The sequence below is a fragment of the Salvelinus namaycush genome, chromosome 5 (assembly GCF_016432855.1).
Source record: "Salvelinus namaycush isolate Seneca chromosome 5, SaNama_1.0, whole genome shotgun sequence".
NCBI lineage: Eukaryota > Metazoa > Chordata > Actinopteri > Salmoniformes > Salmonidae > Salvelinus > Salvelinus namaycush.
In genome coordinates, this window is record NC_052311.1 from 32,692,551 (window position 1) to 32,704,807 (window position 12,257).

The 12,257-nt window shown below is 48.0% G+C and overlaps 1 protein-coding gene across 1 annotated transcript; it reads left to right on the top strand.

The window, feature by feature from the left end:
* Positions 1–12,205, top strand: LOC120047504 (spondin-2-like). The gene is made up of 6 exons (XM_038993035.1): positions 1–245; positions 4,567–4,791; positions 6,913–7,133; positions 9,834–10,025; positions 10,395–10,566; positions 10,708–12,205. Exons 2-6 carry the CDS (start codon positions 4,575–4,577, stop codon positions 10,893–10,895), a joined length of 990 nt encoding a protein of 329 aa, XP_038848963.1. The 5' UTR covers positions 1–245; positions 4,567–4,574; the 3' UTR covers positions 10,896–12,205.
* Positions 12,206–12,257: the final 52 nt, after the last annotated feature.

Consider the following 12,257-nt stretch of genomic DNA (forward strand, 5'->3'; position numbering starts at 1 on the left):
GTGGAGTGAGGAAGGAAGACTGTGATAAGGCACCCTGCCTCCCGCAACCAGACGGACTGTGCCAGTAGAGAGAGAGAGAGAGAGAGAGAGAGAGAGAGAGAGAGAGAGAGAGAGAGAGAGAGAGAGAGAGGAAGAGAAAAAAAAGGAAAGAGAGCGAGTGACTGGAGCTGAGTATTCCTTGCTGTCGTGCTGTCTTTCTGTCCTGCTGATATATCCTCTGTCATTTACTGAGTCGTCCTTCCCAGGTAAGAAACTCAATCTACAACCCTGATTCAGACACTCTGAGTATGTGCATGAGTATTAGTGTGCATGAGTGTGTGGTTCTGTCAGACCCGGGTTCAAAGAAATGTGTATTTGGTATTTCAAATACTTTTTCTTTGACAGTATATTCAAATACTTATTTCAAATAATATTTTCAAGTAGCTGGGTTAAATGCCTGGGAGTGTATTTGAGTCAGTGTATTAGAATTTTTCAAAACCTTTCTAAGTGTATTTCCAAATACATGAAAATATTCAACTACTTGTCTTTTCAAAAAATATATATCTAAATACTTACTTTGAATGTATGTGAAAGTAATTGAGATATTTGAAATAGTATTTCAACCCAGGTCTGGGTTTGGTATATGTGTATGTACTGGTCCCTACTGAACATCTCTATTTGTGCATCCCTTAGTGTGTAAGTTTGTTTTTACATGATGTGTGAGTTGGTATGTATTTGTGTGTATGCTCCTGTTACCAAAAAGGCAAAGGTGATAGTGCTGTCTGCCTCTCTCTCTTCTCTCCCTCCTCTCTACTCTTTCTCTTTCTGCTGAGGGTTTAGAATAAAAGAATAAAGCCGGGTATCTGGTGAATGCTTCAGCATATGTCCCTCTCTCAAACCCTGCATTCATCTTCATGTTTCTCTCCTTCTCGTAACTCCCTCCCACACTGGCATCACTGTGGTTTGTCTTCAGCTTGCATTTGGAAGAGAGGAATCATCTGACCTCCTTTCATGGTGTATGTGTGTGTGTGTGTGTGTGTGTGTGTGTGTGTGTGTGTGTGTGTGTGTGTGTGTGTGTGTGTGTGTGTGTGTGTGTGCGTGTGCGTGCGCGTGTGTGAGCCTTGCACTGCATGAGGTTGGTGTAATTACACAGCGTAGGTTCACAGGCAATATGTTTGGCATCACTCCACATCCCCTTGTTTTATTGTGTCTCGTGCACCAGAGAAATCCAGAAAAACTGCTGTGTCTAAGTCTGCTAGTGGGTTGACTGATGAATCCTAACATGTGTATTTAGCTGTGTGTCTATGCATGAGGCTGTGTCTGGGCTATGTCTGTGTCAGCTGATGAATCCTAACGTGTGTATTTAGCTGTGTGTCTATGCATGAGGCTGTGTCTGGGCTATGTCTGTGTCAGCTGATGAATCCTAACGTGTGTATTTAGCTGTGTGTCTATGTATGAGGCTGTGTCTGGGCTATGTCTGTGTCAGCTGATGAATCCTAACGTGTGTATTTAGCTGTGTGTCTATGCATGAGGCTGTGTCTGGGCTATGTCTGTGTCGACTGATGAATCCTAACGTGTGTATTTAGCTGTGTGTCTATGCATGAGGCTGTGTCTGGGCTATGTCTGTGTCGACTGATGAATCCTAACGTGTGTATTTAGCTGTGTGTCTATGCATGAGGCTGTGTCTGGGCTATGTCTGTGTCAGCTGATGAATCCTAACGTGTGTATTTAGCTGTGTGTCTATGCATGAGGCTGTGTCTGGGCTATGTCTGTGTCAGCTGATGAATCCTAACGTGTGTATTTAGCTGTGTGTCTATGTATGAGGCTGTGTCTGGGCTATGTCTGTGTCAGCTGATGAATCCTAACGTGTGTATTTAGCTGTGTGTCTATGTATGAGGCTGTGTCTGGGCTATGTCTGTGTCAGCTGATGAATCCTAACGTGTGTATTTAGCTGTGTGTCTATGCATGAGGCTGTGTCTGGGCTATGTCTGTGTCAGCTGATGAATCCTTACGTGTGTATTTAGCTGTGTGTCTATGCATGAGGCTGTGTCTGGGCTATGTCTGTGTCGACTGATGATAATTAACGTGCTGTGTGTTTCCAGCCTGTGCTGTCTCTACGCTGATGAGAATGAACGTGCCTACAATATGCTGTGCCTGTGTTTCTCTCTGTCTATGTGACTGATGGAGATTGACAGTGAGTAGTCAGTGCCATGTTAATCTCGACGTGTCAGTCAGTGGTATTGTTCATCCTCTCCGCTGTGTACTGACTGTACCCCACTGCCCTGACGCACTTCCAGCCCTTATATGTCTAACCTTAGTTTAAAAGAGATTCATTATGTTTTTTTTATTTAACCAGGCAAGTTAGTTCAGAATAAATTCTTATTTACAATTTTGGCCTACCAGGGAACAGTGGGTTAACTGCCTTGTTCAGGGGCAGAACGACAGATTTTTACCCTGTCAGCTCGGTTACTGGCCCAACGCTCTAACCACTAGGCTACCTGCCGCCCCATACCTTGACATACTGGCTACGTTTACACAGGCAGCCCAATTGTCATGTTTTTTTACACGAATTGGTCTTTTGACCAATCACGTCAGATCTTTCCAAGTCAACTCTTTTTCAGAGCTGATCTGATTGGTCAAAAGACCAATTAGTGAAATAAAAACCAGAATTGGGCAGCCAAAGATTGTCGAGAGATGAGCACCCAACAGCTTTCCATTGACACTGTCTGTCTAGATTCTAGAGGGAAAGGGGCGAGTGATGTTGAGAGGTTGTTGCATGGTATATGATGTTTCTATAGGTTAACTTACAGTATCTGTGCCCCTATGCGGCCGGCAGGCACAGAATGCAGACAGGGCCAGTCGAACAGCACACGCGTGCACGAACACACGAACACACACACACACACACACACACACACACACACACACACACACACACACACACACACACACACACACACACACACACACACACACACACACACACACACACACACATATCACACAACACATTGTCCCTGAAGCCTATTTTCAGTTGTGGATACTGTTACCTCTCTAATATAGGCTGCTCCAAAACTCTACTCAAAGTTTTTTCTCATGGCGTACTGTGGTGTAGTGGAGGGTAAATGCAAGTAAACCGCGTTTACGCACTTTTTTTTTGCTTGACAGTTATCCCCCTTTTGCGGAGAAATGCATTTAAAGTAAAGGGAGCATTGCTTTTTTTTTAACCCCGATCGGCGATCACACCTATTCTTTTTTTTTTACCACTACATCGCTGGTGGCATATCACGAGTAGGCTGCAGCTGTATATGTCAGTGTGCATGTTACCCATTTACTTTCTCCTCTAAACTTATATTTACAACCGCAAAGTTTAACAGGCATGTTAAAAATACCATGAGTATGGAGGCAGAGAGGAGCCAGCTCTGTCATCTGATCATCTCAGCGGCTGCAGCTCTGCTGTACCAATATTGCAGGAAGAAGGGACTGGTCACATTGGCGACACACACACCTACACACACACCCGCACATTCTGAGGGCAGTCTGAGACTGAGCTGCAAAACCACTGTACCCTCTTAGTCCCTTTTTGGTCCAGGACGTTCAGTGTTCAGACTATAACAGAGAAAAGGAAGCGCCAATGCAGTCATAGTCTATTCCCTCTTTGTACAGAGCAGAAACCATGTTGTCTGCACACACACACCTTAGTGGGGACAGAAGGCATATGCACGCACGCACACACACACACACACACACACACACACACAAACATACACACACACACACACACACACACACACACACACACACACACACACACACACACACACACACACACACACACACACACACACACACACACACACACACACACACACACACACTGAAAATAGCCTTGCCAGGCTGTTGTTCTGTTATTTTAATTCTACCAGCCTCATAAACAGGGCGGTAAATCAGGATAGGGGGCTAGGGGGTGAGGAGGGGTGAGGTAGGGGTGAGGGCAGAGGACTGAGGGGAGTGGGACACAGAACAGGCAGCGTGGCTCTGGCAGTACGGCTGATTTACACTCATCTCCGGGAGCATTGTAAATCCCCCTTAAGCCCTGATGTACAGTGGCAGAGTACAGGGAACTGGGGCTCACGCACGCACACACGTTCACACACACGCACACACGCTCTCACACACACACACACGCACGCACGCACGCACGCACGCACGCACGCACGCAATTCAGGGTCAGGATGTTTTGAGGATGGTCAGTCAGTGAGGTCAGTCAGCACTCAGCAGGCTTTATGTCTATCCTTAGAATGTCGGCCATGTTTATTTTGGACCAGGGTCTTATCCAGACATTACAGTGACATTGATGAATGCTAACAGTTCGATGGCCTCTACCCTCTACCCTGCCCTCTGACTGCCCCTGCCCTGACCGACGTACTGGGATGATACAGTATAAAGTAGAGTACAAGGAAACTAGTTTAACTAACTGTCACACATCCTGACCTGGACACTTAGAGTCAGTGTCTTGATGAAACTCCATCCTACTCTGTTGACAACACTTTTAATTGACATTTCTTCTCTTCCCTCTGTGTCCAGTTTAGATTATGTCATCGAAGCTCCTGTCCTGCGGTTGGCTGCAGCAGCTGCTGGTGGTGCTTCTGAAGCTCACCCTATCCTTTGCCGGACCGACCAATGGGACAGAGTGTACGGCCAGAGGTCCTGCCTCCTACATCCTGGTATTTACGGGTCACTGGAGCCCCCAGACTTTCCCTAAACAGTACCCACTGTTCCGACCCCCTGCACAGTGGTCCAAACTCATAGGTGAGATGAACCACCAGCTCAGTCCAAAATCAGGCCCTAACCACTACCTCTAGACATGATGATGATCAGAACACAGACACAGCGTATACTCCTTATAGTAGTCTCAATGACCTATAATGGCCTCCTCTCTTTGCCTTTTCCCCTCATGACAACTGGTTGGTGAATGGAAAGGACACTCGTTACTTTTCACCCATAAAGCCCTTTCACATCAGGGCTCACAAGGGAAAAAGGATGAAGGAGCGAGGCTATTTTAAACAACAGAGACACAGACATTGATCGATAGAAAGCGCGCGCGCGAGAAAGAGAGAGAGAGAGAGAGAGAGAGTAGACCACCCACAGTTCTCCATACTCTCTAGAGAAAACCATGTTACAGAGAGAGATGGGGAGAGAGAGATGCTCAAGGAACTCTTGTGGTGAGTTGACAGACCAGGTAAAATACAAAGGCTGCCTTGTACTCAGCAGTCTTAAGAGTGGCATGTCTCTATTTGTGGTCACCTCCCTTCTCCTGCTGGCTTTCTCCCTCATCCTCTCCCCCCTGCGGTCAGGGAGCAGATCAGGGATAGTAGGCTTGACAGGGATACTGGCTCGGCCTGCTCCTTTCTTCACCTGATCATGTGCTGGAGGTTTGAGGGCTCACAGCTGGCCAGTTAACCTGTTCCGGGCCTCCCCTTCCCCCCATGGCCCGGCCCTGCGCTCCCAGTCCATCTCCACACACACAAGGGGGAGAGAGAGAGGCTAAACGCTACCAGATGATACAGGGCGGGTACCCCACAGGTTCTCTCTCTTACTTACTCTCTCTCCTTCACTCTATCTCACTCTCCCTCGCCTCCTCTCAATTTTGTGGCTGCTGGGGTCCTGGAGGCAAATAGGGGCTATGGTGGTTTTTAGAGTGTGGTGGGGTCAGATGTCTTCCCTCACTAAAGGAGGGAGGAAAGGGGCATCAGGCTCTACTTGGCTCTGCCCTGCCTTGCCAGCGTGGATGGATGGCAGAGGTGTGCGTGTGCCAGACTTGATCTCTGCATCACTGTCTGTGGCCGCTGTGGGTTTGTCTGGCTTCCAGAACTTCCAGCCATGCCCTGTCAGCCTGCCAGTGGGCGATGGCCTGTTGCTGCATATAGAGACAGTAACGTTGCACATAGGCCCTGGGGACATGGACACGCCTGTGATGACTTAGACTGTAGGGGGCCAGGAACAATGAGCCCAGGGAAGACAGTTATATAAGTGCGTTATTAGTCACTGAAGAAGAAAAACATGACTCATTTTGGGTCTGGGAGTTGAGGAGGGCGGTCGTTCATTTGCGAGAAGAAATTGAAACGTTACGTGAATCTGAATCTTAATCTGTATTATTGGGTTTCAGGAACTTGACGCTTGTGGGAAACCTGCTAGTATGGAAATTCAATTAAGTGCATAAGTGAGGAGGTTGAGGAGAAACAGGATAGTGTATGAAGTGTGTTTTTTTTGGGTGCACCGGGAGTGTGCGTGTGTATGCACGTGCCCGTGTGTGTGTGTGTGTGTGTGTGTGTGTGTGTGTGTGTGTGTGTGTGTGTGTGTGTGTGTGTGTGTGTGTGTGTGTGTGTGTGTGTGTGTGTGTGTGTGTGTGTGTGTGTGTGTGTGTGTGTGTGCGAATGGATCCTGAGGTTAGCTTAGGCAGAGATGTTATAAAAGAGACTGAGACTGTGTGGTTGTTAGTTAGTCTGACTGACCCTCTGCTAGCCTTAGAACCACTGATCCGGGGCCAAGTGTGGCTTATAATGAGAGTGACAGAACAAAGAACAGACAACTGACTCAGAATCAGTTCTTAATCAGGACAAAGCGAGAACAAAGGCAACAATCCCTCATAAAGAAAACAGCGGGAGGTAAAGGAGGTAAACGGTATGAGGAGTGAAAAAGCAGAGACAAAAAGAGAAAGAAAATGAATTTGTAGTTTTTAAAAATATTTTTTTATATTTAACCTTTATTTAACTAGGCAAGTCATATGTGTGTGTAAAGAGATCATGAATGCAGTGAGATGAACTCATTCTAGATTAGAGTGATGGCATCAAGGCAAGGAGAAAGGAAAAACACATGCATTTTCAGAGCATTGGAAACGTACCTCACTGCCTCCCTGTCTTCTCCCAACAGCTATCACTCACAACGGGCAGCATCGGCTGTTTCAGGAGGGGGCACTGGCGAGTATAGGGGTGCAGAACTTTGCTGAGGTGGGGGTAACTGTGGAGCTGGTGAAGGGGGCGAAGGATGCCAGGAAGAGACGGGAGGTCGGTGCCATGTACAGAACAGCGGGCATCCCCACTGGCATCGGGCACAGCTCCACAGAACTGCTGCTGCAACCACGGAGCCCACTGGTAGGCATCACACACACCCACGCAGGCATGCAATGCATGCACACACAAACACACACACACACACACGCACGCACGCACGCACGCACGCACGCACGCACGCACGCACGCACACACACACACACACACACACACACACACACACACACACACACACTTCGTTGCTTTACATAAACCTCTTCACAACCTTTCCACCATCCGTTCTGCTCTCCGCTTACAACCACAAATCCTTACCAACAAACACACTCCTTAACTCAATCCATTGTCAACTCATGACCCGGTCCCACCACAGGCAAACCCCTTGACTCACTCCACCCTCCCTGGCCAAACACATAATCACTCTTTTACAGTGCTCCAATCAGGCTAAGTTTAGCAACCAGCCCTATGGCCACAAACGCCCACATCCGTCCTGCCTGGTCTGGACTATGTCTGCTGTCTTCCCTGCTGAACTCAGTGCCCGGGCGGGGTCTTCATGGGGCTGGGGCTGATGCTGGAGCTGGGAGTGAGGCTGTAACAATAGGCAAGGGCTGGGGCTTTGACTGGGGCTTTGGTTGTGGATTGGGGTTGGGCTGGGGTTGGGGCAGGGGCTGGATATGGGAGTGAGGCTGGAACGATAGGCTGGGGCTGGAGCTTGTGGCTTGGGCTGTGGCTGGGTTTGGGGCTGAGGCTGGGCAGGAGGCTAGCCAGGCTAGGTGGGTTCTAGGCTGCCTGGGGCCTGTGTCTGTTTGTTTATCTTTGCCCTCGCACTTAGTTGATGACTGAAGTGGAGAGAGGGGGAGAAAGGGTTAGAGAGAGAGGGAGGGAGGGTAGCTCCTGGGGGTTTGGAAATAGAAGGGCCACAGAGTGGAGCTGGTGATCTACATTTTGTTTATTAGTAATTCCACTGCCTGCCTGCACCTGGAGTGCGTTGTGCAAACAACCCCCATGAAAAGCATCTCTCTCCACTGCTGCCTGCCCCATACTGAAGGCTGGCGTTTGTCTGGCATTCTCTGATCTAAATGTGAGGTATGTGGTGTGTGTGTTTGTGCTGGCCTGGCCAATCTGTTTTTAGATCAGTGGGTAGCAAGGCGGAGAATGGGGGCATGGAGGTGTGTGTGTCTTTGTGTGGAACGTGACAATGATGGCTCAAATTGTCCTTCTCTGGAAATGCACAAAGAGATACACATGTAGGCTTATGCTTATTACGCACGCACGCACGCACGCACGCACGCACGCACGCACGCACGCACGCACGCACGCACGCACGCACGCACGCACGCACACACACACACACACACACACACACACACACACACACACACACACACACACACACACACATTCTCTTTTCCACAAAGCAAACACATTTGCAATGCTCCAAACATCCCCACATGATTCTCATCTCCATATTCATAAAACCCCATTCTATTTCTGTCAAGCACATAATTGGAACCAGACAGAAATCAAACAATTCACCAACTACCAGAACCAATCGAGTCTACTCTGCACTAGGAAACCACCGCATTTCGACAGATTAGTGTGACCAGTTATGCATATTTCTTTAAGCTTCTGGTACTGCCAGGTTTGGGCGGGTTGCGGTTGGGGATTTTTCATTCTCTGGGCCTGGGACTCCTCCGTGGGCCCTGGGGAGAGCATGCCTAAATGGAGTGTGAGTGTGATTATGGGACTATAAGTGGGTATCAGTGTGTGTCAGCGAGTGTCTCTGGCCTTCAAGTAAAAACCGCTGCCCCCGCGGTGGACAGATCAAGCCGGAACGTGTTAAGATAGATACGCTGCCTTCCCACTCGCTGCACAGGCCAATGAAATGGATATAGCAGGAGGGATTCCTGGAAAAACCACCGTTTGAGAGAAGGTTTAGAAAGATGAGAGGAAGGATGGAGGGAGGGAGGGAGGGAGGGAGGGAGGGAGGGAGGGAGGGAGGGAGGGAGGGAGGGAGGGAAGGAAGGAAGGAAGGAGAGATGTGAGCGAAGGAAGGAGGAGGTCAGTGAAGGATAATTCTCGAAGCGGATGGAATAGTAGAGATGCCCCTGGGCTAGTCGGTAGTCTCTCTAGTCTCTCTGTTTAATCCTCATCCCTCACTGTGTGTCACAGGATAGAAACACACCACTGATGTCATCCTCATTTGCTTGATGCTGCTGCTTCCCAGAGGCCAAACTCTCCACGCCACTCCACCCTAATGCACCTAGTGCACGTTGATGTCTGCCCCATCCCACCCCATACAAGCCTGTCCACTCTACCCCATCGTGTCCCAACTCAGCCCAGATCCACAAATAGTAGGCGTCCTGTCCCGAGGGAGGCTGTGCTCCCTTCCTGGTCTTTAATGTGCTGTTTTCTGGGCGCCTGCCACCCCGGAGCCGGTTCCCAGGACGCTTCCTGCATGAGGTCACTGCCTTTCAGGAAACATCCATCACAGAGGAGAGAGGGGAGTAGAGGAGCATAGAGTTTAACCCCACACAGGAAACAGCGGGTGTGCTGGAACGGGTGGACGCACACATCAGGCTATTACACAACCAGGATGTGTAAAGCCAATGACCGATTTTGTCCACGCATGTGTTAGCTTCAGCTACAATCCTGTCTTATTACCACAGCCAATATTACACACACATGATCTGAATACTGTACTGTAACTAAACTCTCTCATTTCCTCTCTCCACCTCATTTCATTCCTCCCCTTTCCTCTCCTCCCCCACTCTATGGACACAGCTCTCTCTGATGGTGAAGGTGATCCCTAGCCCTGATTGGTTTGTGGGGGTGGACAGTCTTAACCTCTGTGAGGGCGGCCAGTGGAAACAGGAAATGACCCTTGACCTCCAACCCTTGGACTCTGGGACGGACAGCGGCTTCACTTTCTCTTCACCCAACTATCCCACCGTCCCTCAGGAAAACATCACACGGGTGAGACAGACAACTTCTCCCCTCGTTTAACTTTCACCTAAGGGGGAAAGAGGGCCACGGAGGTTGCCCCTTGCTCTATAATGACTAGGCTTTAAATAAGCCTATTCTAGCCTATATAGGGGAAACTGGACACCTCTTAAAGCCCCCTATGGTGTAGGCATGCTACTAACATTCCCCTAACATGGAAGACTTGAAAGTGTAATTGAACTTTTTCCACTAACATAAAGTCACAGTTAAAGCACACAGCTTTGAAATGTTAAGATGTACCGGTAATAATCTGTGATTAGTGTATGTTTTATTGTGTGTGTTTTAGTGTGTGTCTTAGGGTTTGTTGTTGACCGTTTTCTATATGTTGTTGTCCCCCTCCAGATAACTTCCCAGATGCCCAACCACCCAGCCAACTCCTTCTTCTACCCCCGTCTCACAGAGCTCCCGCCCATAGCCTCCATACGGCTGACCAGACAGAGCCGTTCATCTGCCCGTCAAACTCCCATGTCCAATCACATTCTGCCTCACCCTATCCACCCTCAACGCTTCTCAGGTAGGTTTACATGCACACATCCCCCGTCTCTTTCCCTCACTTTCTCTTTCTTTCTCCCTCTCTCTCTGTGATTATCTCGATTCACTGCATTTCTGTGTTATTCATTCACCACATCTCTTCCCCTCTCCCTCCCTATCTCAGAGACACCATTAGACTGTGAGGTGTCTATGTGGTCGTCCTGGGGTCTGTGTTTGGGGCCCTGCTCCAGGGGAGGGGTCCGCCATCGTACCCGCTACATCCTCCTGCGGCCGGCTAACGCCGGAACCCCCTGTCCCGAGCTGGAAGAACAGACCGAGTGCACACCACACAACTGTCTGAAGCGCCAGTGACCCCCGACAGAATAGGGTGAAGTTGCCCCAAGACACTGATTTAAAGTCAGTTTTAGGTTTAGGCCAGTAAGGTTAGGATTCGGGACGGTAAGCTGATCATAGATCTGTGCTTAGGGGGAACTTCTAATTGGAGCCACACCCCTGGCGGTCTCCATGGTAACACTGGGACTCAAACATACACAGACCACAATAATGTAAGCAATGGACTCTTTCACTGCAGAACGCACAATCTCTAGACCCAGTTAAGTCTTAAGTGGCGGTGACTTTTTGGTGTGGTCTTTATGGAGTACTCTGGCAATCTAAAGACCAACTAGTCCTGACTTGTATTGAGAAACACTGTTGTTGACTGATTGACAAGTACCCACATGACAAAGGAGCACAATGACATTATCAGTGGACATGAGAGACAGACAACTATGTAGAGTATCTTCACTGGCACACACACACACATGCCCTTGTACACAAATAATACACTCTTACTTTGTGTAAACTGGGGCATTGATTTACATGGGAATCCTATACGATGCTCAGCTCAGTGCACAGCCATCATTCAACATAACCACACAGACAGATTTATAAATACCCCTTTCACAAGACACAACTGATGATGGCTCACTATAGCCCGGTACCCCATGTCAGAACAACCTAGCCAATATGGAGCGAGGCGGTTTCATAAACGAAAAAAGGGATACAGGTTTAAAAAAACAAGAGCAGTTATATCTGTTTTCTCTCTTTTAATATGTAGGACATATTTTGTATATACTGTATGTTCTGTTGTATCCGTCGTATCTTGTGTAACTCATGAAATAAATATGGAGGTGATTTCTGCAAATAGAACCTTCTGTGTTATCTGGCTTCTGCCAAAGGAGCCGAACAGTCTTAACATGCTAGTTATGTAAAAGCCTTGTCCAAATGTGAAACTGCTGTCACACTGAAGAACGCCCTTGAATTACGTCTATTAGGAGTTCCAGTAATCCACAATGACATGAACTTATTTGTGTCTTGTATGCCAGAGTGTAATTTTAACAATAATGAAACCTCTTCATTGGTCTGGCCAAGGCCTTTGGCTACTAAATAAAGACATGGAGTCACTCATAAATATCATTAAACAACATGGACATTGATACCATGAAGGCTATGTCATATCAACAGAAATACAAGAGGGCAAATCACTACACTCTTAATGCTTAATGAAATAAAATGCATTTGTAGCACTATTCAAGTAAGTAGGCCTAAGCCTTGTCCAAGCCAGAATGATGTACAAATACACCCACTGCACAGGATGCGAGTCTGTAGCGCTATTCAAAGCTCAATAATCGACCCTAATAGTGCTGGCTGTAAACATTTGAAAAAGTTTGAAAA